Source organism: Pelecanus crispus, chromosome W (assembly GCF_030463565.1).
Source record: "Pelecanus crispus isolate bPelCri1 chromosome W, bPelCri1.pri, whole genome shotgun sequence".
NCBI classification, from domain to species: Eukaryota; Metazoa; Chordata; class Aves; order Pelecaniformes; family Pelecanidae; genus Pelecanus; species Pelecanus crispus.
The window spans coordinates 17,603,514-17,619,562 of NC_134675.1; the positions used below are offsets into that span (position 1 = coordinate 17,603,514).

At 42.5% G+C, this 16,049-nt stretch overlaps 1 protein-coding gene across 1 annotated transcript in view; it reads right to left on the minus strand.

Annotated features, from left to right (window-relative positions):
• The window catches only part of LOC142596514 (E3 ubiquitin-protein ligase KCMF1-like), a 57,246-nt gene that overhangs the window by 19,497 nt on the left and 21,700 nt on the right, over positions 1-16,049 (minus strand). The window contains exons 2-3 of the mRNA XM_075725657.1: positions 8,567-8,734; positions 3,010-3,149 (exon numbers count right to left, since the gene is read on the minus strand). Coding sequence (XP_075581772.1) covers positions 3,010-3,149; positions 8,567-8,734 — 308 coding nt within the window. The remainder of the gene's footprint in view (positions 1-3,009; positions 3,150-8,566; positions 8,735-16,049) is intronic.

Below are 16,049 nucleotides of genomic sequence, written 5' to 3' on the forward strand. Positions count from 1 at the left end.
ACTGACCGCAACCCCCATTCCCCAGCCCCCTGTGCCGCTCAGGGAGGGAAAAGGAGGTAGAAGAGTTGGGAGTGAAGTTGAGCCTTGGAAGAAGGGAGGGGTGGGGGGGCAAGGTGTTTTTAGATTTGTTCTTATTTCTCATTGTCCTACTCTGTTTAATTGGCAATACATTAAACTAATTTCCCCAAGTCGAGTCTGTTTTGCCCGTGACGGTAATTGCTGAGTGATCTCCCTTGTCCTTATCCCGACCCATGAGCTGTCCTGTTGAGGAAGGGGAGTGACAGAGCGGCTTGGTGGGCACCTGGTGACCAGTCAAGGTCAACCCACCACCCTGTCCACCAGGACCCCCAGATCCTTCTCTGCCAAGGTGCTTTCCAGCTTGTTGTCCCCCAGCATGTATTGGTGCATGGACTTCTTCTTCCCCAGGTGCAGGACTTGGCACTTCCCCTTGATGAACTTCATGAGACTTCAAGAGAGGGCAAGACTGAGATAAAGAGGGACTGCGACTGCGAGAGAGAGAGAGGTGGGGGTGTGGCCGAGGTTGAGAGAGAGAGAGAGGCTAAGACTGAGAGGGAGATATTCACACATCCCAAGGGACACTTAGAGAGAGGGGGATAAGAGAGGTCAAGAGAGAGGCCGATGCCAAGAGAGAGACAGAGGGGCGGGGGGGGGGGGGGGGGGGGGGGGGGCGAGGGGTGCGAGGCAGAGAGAGGGACAGAGAAGGGGAGATTAAGAAAGGCCGATGGGCTGATGGGGGAGAGAGAAGTCAAGGGCAAAAGACAGAGGGAGTGCGGACGAGACACAGAGAGAGGCAGGGGGGGCAAAAGAGGGAGAGAGGCAGAGGCTGAGACCATGGGTGGGGAGAGGGGGAGGGGGGCAGAGAGAAGAGCCTACTCACTGGTGGGGCAGTGTGAGAAGCAGAAAAGGCCTTGACTCCCTGTAAGCACTGCTCAGCAATAACAAAAACATCCCTGTATTATCAACACTGTTTCCAGTACAAATCCAAAACATAGCCCCATACTAGCTACTATGAAGAACATTAACTCTATCCCAGCCAAAACCAGCACAGAGGGAATAAAATTAACTCATCACAGCAAGCTATTCCCTTTTGTTTTGGTAAACAAAGCATGGTTTTTTAGATTTGTTCTTATTTCTCATTTTCCTACCCTGTTTAATTGGCAATAAATTAAACTGATTTCCCCAAGTCAAGTCTGTTTTGCCTGTGATGGTAATTGCTGAGTAATATCCCTGTCCTTATCTTGACCCATGAGCTTTTTGCCATATTTTCTACCCATCCTGTTGCTGGGGAGGGAGGTGAGATAGAGCAGCTTGGTAGGCACCTGGCAGCCAGCCAAGGTTGACCCACCCCACCTAGTTCTTTCACTTCAGTCTAGTTGCTGCTTTACTAAATACAGAATGAATCCACTAAGTGTGACTGAGTAGCGTAAAACTGATGTCTTCAGTCTGAAACTTGATTCAAAGATGATATCTGATGGCATGTCTTACAATTTTCAGAGCTGCAACCCTGAAAAACTTCTACCTGAATGCTGTGTTTTATTTGTTAATCACTCCACTCTACTGAAACCCAATAACAACAGTAACAATCATCATAATGCCAGCCACATCCATCTGCACTTGCCCTGTATTGCTGACCGTTATCTTTGATCATTTAATGGAGAAATAATAATTACTGAGGTTTTAGTTCTAAAAATAAAGAAATATACGCCAATAGTTCATATGTTCTTAGCAAAGACCACGACACCTTTGAGTCTCAGAACAGGTTGACCAATTTTACCTCCTCTATTGCTCCTTCTCATAAGGCCCTTAAGCAGGCTCTAAGGAGAGAGATTCTCCTTCCACTACATAATTTCTCAAGAAGTGAAGAGAGCTTAGAGGTCAGAACAAACAAGTTCAAAATCACAAGTCATTTCTCCACAACTTTTAATAGATTTTAATAGCTTTCCTCAAGCATGCACATTTTTATAGGAATCTACAGCAAAAATAACTAGACAACAGTTCCCTGAATGTCCTTCTATAATCATACATTCCTCAGGCATAAACAGTATTCACACACAAACACGAATATATCCCCCACTGCTGGAAAGATACCCAAACTTCTTGGTCAAGAATTTAACCTAGGATTGCTAACACACATAACTGTTGAATTAGTGAAATGGGCTTTAAAAATAAATACAAAACATACCCCTGCATCATAAAGGGAAATCTAAAAACAGGGCTACAGACTTTTCTAAAAAGAAAGTAGTCTGAACACTAAGCAGTGCAAGCATGTAGTTTCTCAACATTATAATGAAGGCTGAGAACAAACCATTTCTAATAGTATCAAAATCCAAGTTATTTATTATTTTATTGTTTACATAGCAAAGAAGTCACCTCATATTTCAGAAAAATTTCAGACCTTCTGGCACAAGCAACAGTAACATCTAGATATAAAAACTTGAGAAGATCATAATGCTTACTGACAAAGACAGAAACAAAACGATTGTTCCAGTAGTCTATTATACAGTGTATAATTGCTCTACACCAATTACTACTGTTGAAATCATCAGGAAAATCAAGTGGTAGGGGGTAAAGGGAAACAGTAAGAGCCACTTTATAAAAAGTCAATATATTTAAAAGCTATTTATTTTTACAAGGGTTTAACCTTCTCTGTAACACCAGGATTTAGTGGCCTGCATACCAAGGATCCAAGGACTCAGCTGCATAACCTTGACTCAGACTGCTGAGAGCGAGCTGTGAGAAAGTCTGTAGAGAGGTAAAGGTGATGTTGTAGGCAGATGTAGGATCGCTGAGTTGGGGACTGTTAGTAGCTCAAGGAGTCAAGAAGGAAAACACCAGCATGGTGTGTGTGTATGTACGTATGTATGGTACATACCTTCCTAGTCAGCATTTAAATGAACACATACTTCAAGAAAAAAAAATATATACTCATTTCCTGGAAATTTTCATATACTTTCACTGTAATTGAAAAACAACGCTGAAGCGGCTTACCACCTCTGTTGATGTTTCTGCATGTTCAGAAGCAACATGTTCTTGAAGAGATGTTTCCGTATAACCCATCTTTCCACAATAAGGACAAGTAAAGGACTGTGGCTGCTCTACAGAAAAAGCTTCTCCACCATAATACAAATCTGGAAAAAGATGATGTTTTAGGAGGGGTTATTTTCAAGCAGCATAGCTCATTATTTTATTTATATAACCTCTTTATATATGCACCTATGTGCATGTAATCACTGTCAAATTAATTCATTATTTAATCAAAATAAACATTTTAATTCTGCACAAAGTGCATATGCCAATATTATAAAGTTGTTCAATGACTCAACTTCCAAAAGAATAGACAGACTACACAATTTTCACTAGCAAACAACATAACTTTCTAATATCCAGGAAGAGCAAAGTCTGATGGTGCTGCTGAACCATCACTTTTCCCCCATCCTTGTTTTTACCATAGGTGAGCTTGTACTACAGATAAGATCACTGTAGATGCACTGTGCTCTCACAGCCTTACTCGCAGCAAAACTATGTTAAATATCATAATTTTAAATGCCTCTCTGACACCAGCACTCCATATGTTGATACTGGTGTCATAGCTGAACCAGTGTTTAACAATAAGGGGAAATTTTAGTGAAGCAAAAGGAGCAAGATGTTACGTATCAGTTTCAACGCTTCAGCACTTCTTGACTACTTAAGTAGCAGCCTCCTTTAAGCTGCTAATTTAGTAATTAACATGAGACAAACCGATCATGAAAATTTAACAAACCATGCTAAATTCATACTAAATTGCATCACTCCAGGAAGTTTCCTTCACTGCTTATAGAGGAAGAGCACTAAGATGATGCTTAGGCTCAGAATGCTCTCAAAAGGGGGCTCTCTAAAGGGGACTTGATGGTATACTAAATTAGATTTCAAGTCTAAGGGTATTTGGAAACTACAGTGTTTCCTAAAGAAAATGGCTTTAGGACATCTGCCAATCTCAACGGGGAAGAAAGAGAACAATTTTGTTTCATCAACCACAGAGCTAGCACATTCTTCTCTCTAGTTGCAAACCTCCTGGCACTCATTCAGAAATACACTAGCATTCCTCAGACAAAACCAGTATTTCAAGGAGCCGATTCAGAACTAAATGTAACAATTTGTTCTTGTAGACTGAGGAGACATATTACTTTAAGAAGTTCCACAGAAGACAGAGGAATTTTAATAAAACTTATTTTCATACAAGTGCAACTTCAGTTCAACTTAATATACGTAAACTAAAAATGTTGACATCATACAAGTAATATGCTGATTTCACACTAGTATTTGAACTAAAAAGTTGAAGAAACTGAATGCTGACAAGCTCCCCCCCTCCTTTTTTTTTGGAGGTGGTACTTTAACACTGATCAATAAGCTTCATTAATCAGAACAGTATTACTCTTAAAGCTACTGCATCTTTTGTTTTGCTTCACATTTTTGAGCTAAAAAGCTTCCCAAGCCATCTGGCTAGGTACCCTGCCAAAAGCATAAATAAACAATGCATACCTCTATATCTCCTGCCCTTTGTAAATACTCAGATAAAGACATATAGCTACATCTTTCATATAGACTCTGACATTTTGTCAATCACCATTTTTTGTCCTGCTTTACTAGAGTGATCTAATACCAGCAAGTAGAATTTCTATCCACCTTATTTAGAACTCTCTAACAGAAACCTCCCTTTTAAGTAAAAATGCAGCACAAGAGCCATGTTTGCTAGAGTAAAACGTAAGCTTGGCAGAGTCTGGAAAAAGTTGCCAGTTGCTTCCATATAGAACATCAATACTTCAACCTTTTTGAAATATCTCAGTGTAGCCATGTCCAGTAGCAAGAAACAGCACATTCTCTGTTTTTCTTCATACAAATTCATCAGTTTCTCAGTGTTCAGCTACAGAGCTAAGTAGTGGTTGCTTGGCTAACTACTTGAGAATCAGAAACACTCTGCTGGGTCTGACAGAGACCCCATGGCAGGGATTCAGTTAATTCATCCAGCAGTAGCTGGACATTCTGTTGTTGATACCACATACTGAAGCCATGAACATACACAGGTGATGATGCAGATTACAAAGGACTTGATTTGATGCCCGGTTGTCAACACCTAACACTGCCAACACAGCTGTCACTACTTGACTTAGCAAGACATGCAAGACTAAATGGATCATCTTCTAATAGTTTAAGACTGGTAAAGCCTCAAGCTGAATTCTAGTCAATCTATCCAGACCTCAGACTTGTCATTTTTAAGCTTAACTTCGTGTAAGCAGCTCATGTTTTTGCAAAAGGTAGCTGAAGTGTTTTGATCTTGTACCCTATAAGCACCTGAGCTGAACTTACACTGGGGACTTAAACAGAAGTAACAAAATATAAGTTCTTAATACAATTTTCCAGGAAAACCCTATTACTTACTTTGCCTAGTCTAACCCCTTGAAAATGGCAGGGACAGTGAGGAAACATGCTTCCACATAATACAAATCATAAAGCATTCTAACAGCTTAGAATGTAGAGTTTGTGGGTCACTGCCAGCAATTCTTTTTCAGGAACATCAAAATTGGGAAGTCTGCTCTGAACTTCTATGCTGTTCTAGCAAAAAGTATAATTTCTACAGAGACTACTAGATATGCACATCCCTATTCTTTAAACAGACCTATTGCAATGCTATTCTGTCTTTTGCTATGACAGCATACCAATGTTTGTGCCCATTCAGCATTTTAAAATTTACGTCTAACAAGCATCTTTTCCCAGCATCACTCTAGGAACTGAAGAACAATACAACTGTGACCATTCAGAATTCCACCTTCCTCATTCAGAAGAAATACTAGATTGTGCATTGACTTACAGAAGTGGTGAGCCAACTAGGCTCATAAACACAAACATGGGTGAAGCTGGAAGTCACTAGTGCTTCTTATTCATTTCTAACAGTCATAGAATCATAGAATCGTTTAGGTTGGAAAAGACCTTTAATATCATCCAGTCCAACCATTAACCTAACACTACCAAGTCCACCACTAAACCAATTAAGGGTAGAGTAGCAATTTCGTGTTTCCTGGCTTGGTGGCTGGATTATTTTTTAATGAAAGTAAAAACTAGGAATCATTAAGGTTGGAAAGGACCTCCAAGATCATCAGTCCAATCATCAACCCAACACCACCATGCCCACTAAACCATGTCCCAGAGTGCCACGTCTACCCGTTCTTTGAACACCTCCAGGGATGGTGACTCCACCACCTCTCTGGGCAGCCTGTTCCAATGCTTGACTACCCTTCCTGCATATTTCGCTGTTCACTTGGGGATAGGGATCGGGTGGTTACCGTCTCATTTATGGGTTCTGCCTCTTCCTCCTCCTCTTCTCATGATGGCCCTGGTTCATCTTCATCCCTTACTAAACAAGACGATCTTGTGTATTTTTTATTGTGTATAGGGGCGACTGATACCGGTACAGGTTGGTTCTCTAGTTCAGCCGCAGTGACTGTCACTGGAGTTTGAGTAGCTTCAGTGCTTGTCACTAGGGTTAGAGTCACTGCAGCACCTGTCACTGGAGTTTGAGTAGCTGCAGTGTGTGTCGCAGGGTTTTGAGTAACTGCATTGCCTGTCGCGTGGGTTGGAGTGGCGGCAGTGCCTGTCGCGGAGGTTGGTCTTAAATAGTTGTTTAACCCTAAACAAGACCTGAACCGCATTCAGGAGACATAGCAATAGGAACATGCTGGTTTGAACATCCCAAGGATATTCAAAATTCTCAAAAGCTGTTGTAACAGTCTGAAGGAGAAAGGGATGGTGAAGGAGCAGAGGAAACTGTCCCCCTCTGTCTCCCCAATAGATTGCTTCTCCGAGGAAATGAGGTAATAAGTGTAATTATTAATAGTTTCTGAGAAATGGCTCCCGAAGCATGGGGATGATGGCAGTGCTGAGTACAATCTCATGACCGATAATTTTATCATACCATAAGCCAGTGTTACACAGTACAGCAAAGCAATAGCATTAATCCAGCTCCCAGAGGTGATAACCAGCACCACAGGGAGTGCATATGGCAAGTAAGGTGTTACATAGCACAACTCTAAGAACAAGCATAACAGCTCAGAGCAAATGAATCAACATTGTGACTAGTGACTATTAAACTAATATAATGAATGCTTATCACAAATTTGTTTTAACACACTCTGGTCAGACCTGTCGTTATCTCGAACTATTCGGGCCCCATGTTGGGCGCCAAAAAGACTTTTGTGGTTTAACCCGGCAGGCAGCTAAACACCACACAGCCATTTGCTCACTCCCCCCCTTCCCCAGTGGGATGGGGGAGAGAATCAAAAAAAGAAAGTAGTAAAATTTGTGGGTTGAGATAGAGACAGTTTAATAGGACAGAAAATAATAACAGTAATAATAATATACAAAGCAAGTGATGCACAATGCAATTGCTCACCACCCACCAACCAATACCCAGACAGTCCCCGAGCAGCGATCTCTGCCCCCTGGCCAACCCCCCCCAGTTTATATACTGAGCATGACATCATATGGTATGGAATAGCCCTTTGGTCAGTTTGGATCAAGTATTCTGGCTGTGCCCCCCCCAGCTTCTTGTGCACCTGGCAGAGCATGGGAAGCTGAAAAAGTCCTTGACTAGTGTAAGCACTACTTAGCAACAACTAAAACTTAGGGCTTAGGGCAAGCAGCTACTTGAGAATTATACGTGAATGAGATACTTCTCTGCTCAAAGAGAGCTCTGAGAAAGAAGCTGTATATTGGTATATTCAGCTGTTCTGAGCTTTACATGCATATAGGAAGTAGCATAATGTGTATATTCAATCCTTTTTTTTTTTTAAATCAAAAAGGTAAAAAAGTGACTAAGAGCTGAAAGCCTTCAAATACAATATAGTTTGAATCACTACAAACAGTTTTTACCAAAACATTAGCCTTGTGGGCTTAAAACAGGTATAAAAAGAAATAAGCATCCAATGTCAACAACATCTTAATGCAAAGATTTGCTATGGAAGTATCTCCTGAATTACAATACCGGTGTTATAAGTATAATGTGATAGAAATGACTCATGGAAAAGAAAACAGCAACAGAGGACTACTTTCTAGCCCTTGCCACTAGTCTTCCGCATTCAGTACAGCCTACCACCCCTGCTGCATTAACATCCCCTGATGTAACTAGAAAACAACTTTTTCCCCAAACTCTCACCACTATTTCTCTTCTTCACCATGGTACTTTCTCGTACAACATACTAGGGGAAGGGGGAGCAGGTGCATGTAGTTTTGTTGCACCTTTTGAATTGGAAATTAATTTAGGAGTAATCCTTTTTATCAGATATATATCTAATAGTCTGATAATTTGCTGTGTGCCAAAAAACTTAACCCAAAAGAGTAAAGCAGATTTCATATGCTAGAACCAAAGAAAAAACAAGCTTTTTATCACAGAGATAGGAACCTGATATAATTTTCAGCATGCTATTTTGGGGAAAAAAGTTCCTAAGCAATGAAACAAAAATACAAGTTTTTAACTACTGCAAACAGCTCTAATATGAATTAAATTATTACTTACCAAAATCTACTCTTGTTAGTATGCACTGCATTGGATGGTCAGTTGTATGCCTCGTTGTTGTTGCACCACTTTCATAACAAGTTGCACACAAATCGTAATCGTAGCAAATTAAACACTTGTATCTGCGACCTCGAAAATTTCCTTTTAAACATGCATCACAGCTGACACCTGTGAACAAAGACAACTGCTTGAAAACAACAATAATTTCACATTGTTTTAAAGATACAGACAACAATAAAAGGAATTCAGCCGAGAAGCTTTTATGCAGCTGATGGACAATAAGACTCAATTTTAAGCATATTTATATCTTTAAAAAGGCAATAATTATCCAAAGTGAAAGCCAAACTCAAAGTAAAATAAAAACCAGTCAAGCACTCAAAATGATAATTGGTTATGCTATAAATTCTTTTTAATCACTTTTTTCCCCTGTTCAGAAGCTTGGTTCAAAACACTCTTGAGGTTAAATAGTACAGTGGTTGATCTGGAAGTTTTGTGAAAACAAGCAAACAAAGAAAAAGCCCACAGCAGACCATCCCACAAGCTACACAAAACCACACAAAACCACACACCACCACCACATAACACCATCCCTCCCCAGCTTTTGTGTTTATTTTTATACTTTCTAATAGTTCAATTCTGAAGAATGCCACAACCATTTTTCACAACATATACATATCTGGGAGCAGAAATATGGGTCTTCTATTTTGAAGTACAGAAGAACTTTGAATACATCTTAATTTTATGTTGCATCAGCTCTTCAGCTTCTTCCTTTTGGAAGTTCAATCAGTGCAAATGCAGAAAATGTTATAGAAACAGTGTTACTAGAAGAAAGCACTGACATTGACTCCAAGAGGATTAGGGGAAGATCAACAAGGTCTCAAAACTGCAAATACCCCAATGATCATTTCCTAACTATAAATTCTATGATCAGATAAAAATCTAGTATTAACACAAACCACCACTACTACTTGCAACGTCAAGTCCAGAGTACAAAATTAAATTACATAGAGAGAATTCTTTCAACATCTCTCCAAGCTAGTATTTCTTCATATCACTCTAAATTACCATGTTTTCATTTTGATAACCAGACAGCAGGTGGCATAACACACTACTTTCATAACCTTTAATGTAACAGGAGAGGAAAGTGTCAAGAAAAAAAAGCCTCATAAGTTCAGCTCTGTTCTTTTTAACCCATACACTGTGTTAATTAATATTTTAGAAGTTTGCCTCTCTGCCTCTTAAAAAAAAAACCCACACTGCAAGATAACAGAATGCCATTGAACTGTATGCATCCATATCAATCTCAGGTTTTGAGGAAAAACACACACTCAGAAGGAGTTCCGTTATAAGCAGGGAACAAAAAGAGCAAACAAATAAACAAGTTGTGAAAAGAATTCAGGTTCTTCACAAAGTTCTGATTTACGTGACGTGTTAGTGACTTTTAAAAAGCTTTTAAAATTAATTCCTATTCAATGGAAACTGTTCTCCTGCATCTTCTCCAGAACGACCTTATGGAAATAACTACAAAAGAGAAATAATCCAGTTTATTTTTAAATAAAGTTTTTGATGCATTTTACCTTAGAGAATTGCAAGGAGACATTTCAGTTTTTCTACTGTCAATTATCAATACACAAATACAGAAGTAGACTGATAAACAGGCCCAAATAATGACATTTATACCAATGTACCCTTTCCTCACAATTAGAATAACTGGGGCTACCAGGTCTAGTTAAAAAACTTGTTGCTCATGGACAAAAACGTGCTTGCTTTTTAATGCAACAGTATTCCACTAGAGGGTAGCATTAAGCTAAAAGCCTAAAGATTTTTTTACTCATTATACCTTTTAATGATCAAACCTCACTCCTAAAGGCATCTTCAACAGTATTCCCTTCTCAGTAATATCAATCAGTTTCTACAGGTAAGCATTTTGAATTTATGGACGAATCAAGAGATGCATAACAGTCCCATGAATTTAAAAAAAAAAAGAAAAGAAAAGGTTGTTTTCCTTTAGCACATTGGATTCACTATTCTGGTATGTCAAGGTAACCACATTTTTCACCTTTATCATGGCTGAAAATTTCAGAGAAGAAGTTATCACATAAGCATTTTATCTGCAACATGCTTAATACTAACATATTAAAAATATATATAGTTATCATCTTCCCAATCAAATATAATTTATTCTTATACTATAAAATCTGGTTAATTTCTAATAAAAATAAACAGAAAAGAGGAGCTAAGTATTTATCAGATTAAGATGAACATCTGATCTAATGTCAAGAAAAGGAGAATAGTGCTGAATAATATTAGGGTTCAAATACCACCTCACACTGGGATTAAATTTTTTAAACTACAAACAAAACTCAGGTGTGAAATCTAATAAGATAACCTGAACATCCAAAATGAAAAAATGAGTAGCCTTGAATAAGCAGAAATAACAACTTGTTTTCTCTCTGAAAAGTAAAACACTTTTCCATTTGACTTCCCCAAATACTACAATCAAGATAATATTAGGAGCAGGTAAAAATAACATTGGAAATTTCACATTCAGCTCACACAGGATACGCAAGACTTCAGGCTTATCAAAAGATCTCAGGAATAACATTTTGAGGACATCAGTCTAAGACAGAGTTTTAAATAACTTGCTTCCTTTGTCAGTCTTATCCAAGACTGGCTCTATCCTGTTTCAGTATTTCACAGGAAAAGCACAGAAATACTGAATTCTACTTAACTACTAGACAAAGTAGGAACAACACTTCAATGTAAATATAAAACAGTTAAAGAGAATATGTCCATTGTAAATAAAAAAGCACTCTCTACTTGAAGACATTAAGCCACAATTACTTCCTACTCAGTACACCCAAGAAAGATAACAGATTTTAACTGGAATAAGTAACAGTTGCAAAGTAGAGAGTAATAACTCATCCCTTCACAATCAAGTTAAAAAACATGGTCTATGGTCACCAAGGGAAGCAGCTCCGGTGCCAGCACAATCCACAGCGGAGCACTCTAGTGCAGTGTACAAGGGGCTTTCCTGAAGCAGGAAAACCTCAGGGGAAGCAACAGCATCTGACAAGACCTGGGCAGGGGCAGAAGCAACTGCAGTCAAGATCCCACACGTATAAAAGAAGCCCCTAGGGAGCACTAGCAACCAGGGCGGGTAAACAGGGTGTGGCACAGCAATTTGCACAGAAGGGCACTGTAACTCTGCCGGCCTGAGCTGGGAGCAATGGTATCTACCCAGCAGAAGGCCATGGCCTCTCTAAACCCTGCACCCGTTGTGACTGACACAGCTTCCCAGACAGAGCTCCTGTGGGAACACACTGCTACCCAGGTGCCAGGCTGCAGGGTGTGCCCTACTCTTATGCCAGTACCGGATGGCAGTAGTGAGTACACCTGTGGGAGATACACCCAGGTAGAGGAACTCCTCAGCTTAGTGGCAGAGCTCCAGGAGCAGGTGAGTAGGTTGAGGAGTATCAGGGAGTTCAAGAGAGAGATAGACTACTGGAATTACACCCTACCTGCCCTGGGACAGGCCTGTCAGGCACACAGGACGCATGATACAGAGGATTCCCTATCTTCTCTCCACCTGGCAGAACACTGTGACTTAAGGGATGGGGGGAATGGTGACAAGTTCCTGCCCGGCACAGCAGACATGTCTCCTCCATGACTACCTCACCTTCCCAGGTGCCCTTCCATAATACGTACGAGGCTCTGCAAGTGGAACCAAACAATGATGAGGACGATGGTTCATCTAGGTTGGAGGTGTTGCTGAGGTTAAGTCAGCCTACACCCTGCGTCAAAACCACTTCCATAAAAAAAAAAAAAGACACGAGTTATTGTCAGGGGAGACTCTCTACTGAGGGGAACAGAAGGCCCAATTTCTTAGGGAAGTCTGCTGCCTCCCTGGGGCCTGGGTTAAAGATGTGACGAGGAAGCTTCCTACCCTAGTACAGCCCTCAGATTATTATCCATTATTGATTTTTCAGGTAGGCAGCAATTAAGTTGCAGTAAGAAGTCCAAGGGCAATCAAAAGATATTTCAGGGCCTTGAGACAACTGGTTAAGGGATCAGGAGCACAAATAGTGTTCTCCTCTATCCTTCCAGTTGCAGGGAAGGATGAAGGAAGAAAGAAGACGACCCAGCAGATCAATAACTTGCTCCAAGACTGGTGTCAGCAGCAAAATTTTGGGTTTTTTTATCAAGGATCAGTCTACATGAAACCAGGACTGCTAGCAACAGATGGAATACACCTTTCTCAAAGGGGGAAAAGGATCTTCACACAGGAGTTCGCAGGGCTCATTGAAAGTGCTTTAAACTAGATTTGAAGGAGGAAAGGGACAAAACCAGGCTCACCAATGATAAGCCATGGGGCAGCACACCAATGTTTGCAGGACAGCGTGCTAGCGAGGTCTTTTGGTCTGCTCCACGATGTGCTGAGCACACTGGAGCACATTTGAAATGTCCCTGTACTAATGCACACAGCACCCTAGCCATCTCAGTGGAGGTAGGGGATGGAGATCCGTGCGGCAGCAAATACTAAAGGGTTGTTGATGTGTTAGAAACCATGGAAGCACCTGAGAATAGTCACACAGGAATTAGGGCTTCTCCCCCAAAAAAGGTGGCAGGATCAATGGCCCAACCGAAGTGTATCTACACCAATGCACGCAGCATGGGCAACAAACAGGAGGAGCTGGAAGCCATTGTGCAGCTGGAAAACTATGATATAGTTGCAATCACGGAAACATGGTGTTTATGGGTAAGAATCAGAGGAAAGGCCAATAAGGCAGATATCATGGTGGGAGTCTGTTATAGACCACCCAACCAGAATGAAGAGGCAGATGAAATATGAAACCCAGACGAAGCTCCCGCACAAACATGCAGCTGTCCAGGTCTCCGGCTGCAGGGGGTGCCTGAGCCTGTCACTTGTACCGGAGGGCAGCGGAGATGGCAGATGTCTTCGGTGTGATCAGGTAGATGATCTCCTCAGCCTGGTGGCAGAGCTGAAGGAGGAGGTGGAAAGGCTAAGGAGTATCAGGGAGTGCGAGAGGGAGATAGATTGGTGGAGCAACACCCTACCATCCCTGGGGCCAAGGCAGCAGATGGAGGCCCCACAAGGAGCAGAGGATCCCCCTACCCTCTTGCCAGCAAGCAGAAGGAGGGGACCTAAGAGACAGGGGGGGAACGGAAACAGGTCCCTGCCAGGGGCAGCAGGCAAATCCCCTCCTGGCCTCCCTCACCTTCCTAGTTGCCCTTACATAACAGATATGGGGCTCTGGAAATTGAGGGCCAGGCAAGTGAGGAGGTCCAGCCAGGGGGTTGCTGACAGTGAGTCAGTCAGCCCCATGCATTACAACTGCCTCTATTAAGAAAAAAAAGGAGAGTAATTGCAGTAGGTGATTCCCTCCTGTGGGGAACTGAGGGCCCGATATGCCATCTGGACCCATCCCACAGGGAAGTCTGCTGCCTCCCTGGGGCCCGGGTTAGGGACATTACTAAGAAACTCCCCGATCTGGTACAGCCCTCTGATTATTACCCACTGCTGGTTATACAGGTTGGCAGTGATGAGGTTGCAGAGAGAAGTCCTAAAGCGATCAAAAGGGACTTCAGGGCACTGGGGCAATTGGTTGCAGGATCAGGGGCACAGGCAGTATTTTCCTCTGTCCCATCAGTGGCAAGGAAGAATGCTGAAAGGAACGGGAAAACTCACCTGATTAACAAGTGGCTCAGAGGCTGGTGCCGTCGGTGGAATTTTGGTTTTTTCCAGTCATGGGGAGGTTTACACAGCACCAGGCCTGCTGGCAGCAGACGGAGTTCAGCTGTCTCCAAAGGGGAAAAGGATTTTTGCTCATGAGTTAGCGGGACTCATCGAGAGGGCTTTAAACTAGGTTCGAAGGGGGAAGGGGATATAACCATGCTCACTAGAAAGGAGCCCAGGGGTGGCATGGCAATGTTGGGGGTGAAATCAATAGCCCATCTACACCAATGCACATAGCATAGGCAACAAACAGGAGGAGCTGGAAGCCCTTGTGCAGCAGGATAGCTGTGACATAGTCGCCATCACAGAAACATGGTGGGATGACTCTCATGACTGGAGTGCTGCACTGGATGGCTATAAGCTCTTCAGAAGGGATAGGCAGGGAAGGAGAGGCGGTGGAGTGGCTCTGTATGTTAGGGAGTGTTTTGACTGTATAGAGCTCGACAGTGGCGATGACAGTAAGGATGAGGGGGAAGGCCAACAAGGCAGACGTCCTGTTGGGAGTCTGCTATAGACCACCCAACCAGGATGTAGAGATAGATGAAGCATTCTATAAGCGGCTGGCAGCAGTCTCGCAATCGCCAGCCCTTGTTCTCGTGGGGGACTTCAACTTGCCAGACATCTGCTGGAAATACAACACAGCAGAGGAAACAGTCTCAGAGGTTCCTAGAGTGTGTGGAAGATAACTTCCTGACACAGCTGGTAAGTGAGCCTACCAGGGAGGTGCCTCACTTGACCTGCTGTTTACAAACAGAGAAGGACTCGTGGGAGGTGTCATGGTCAGAGGCCATCTTGGGTTTAGCGACCATAATAGAGTTTTTGATTCTTGGTAACATAAGGAGGAGGGGCAGCAAAACTGTTACCATGGGCTTCCGGAGGGCAGACTTTGGCCTGTTCAGGACGCTGGTTTGGAAAGTCTGATGGGAGACAGTCCTGAAGGGCAAAGGGGACCAGGAAGGCTGGGTGTTCTTCAAGAAGGAAATCTTAAGGGCGCAGGAGCAGGCTATCCCCATGTGCCATAAGATGAACCAGCGGAGAAGACGACCAGACTGGCTAAACAGGGAGCTTCTGCTGGGACTCAGGGAAAAAAGGAGAGTCTACCACCTTTGGAAGAAGGGGCAGGCAACTCAAGAAGAGTACAGGGATCTCGTTAGGTCATGCAGAGAGGAAATTAGAAAGGCAAAAGCCCAGCTAGAACTCAGTCCAACCACTATTGTAATAGATAATAAGAAATGTTTTTACAAATACATTATCAACAAAAAGAGAGCCAAGGAGAATCTCCATCCTTTATTGGATGCAGGGGGGAACATTGCCACCAAGGATGAGGAAAAGGCTGAGGTACTTAATTCCTTCTTTGCCTCAGCCTTTAATAGCCAGACCAGTTATCCTCAGGGTACTCAGCCCCCTGAGCTGGAAGACAGGGACAGGGAGCAGAATGGAGCCCCCATAGTCCAGGAGGAAGCAGTTAATGACCTGCTACACCACATGGATACTCACAAGTCTATGGGGCCTGATGGGATCCACCTGAGAGTGCTGAAGGAGCTGGCAGAGGAGCTTTCTAAGCCACTTTCCATCATCTATCAGCAGTCCTGGTTAACAGGGGAGGTCCCTGATGACTGGAGGCTTGCCAATGTGACACCCATCTACAAGAAAGGCTGGAAGGAGGATCTGGGGAACTACAGGCCTGTCAGCCTGACCTCGCTGCTGGGAAAGATAATGGAGCAG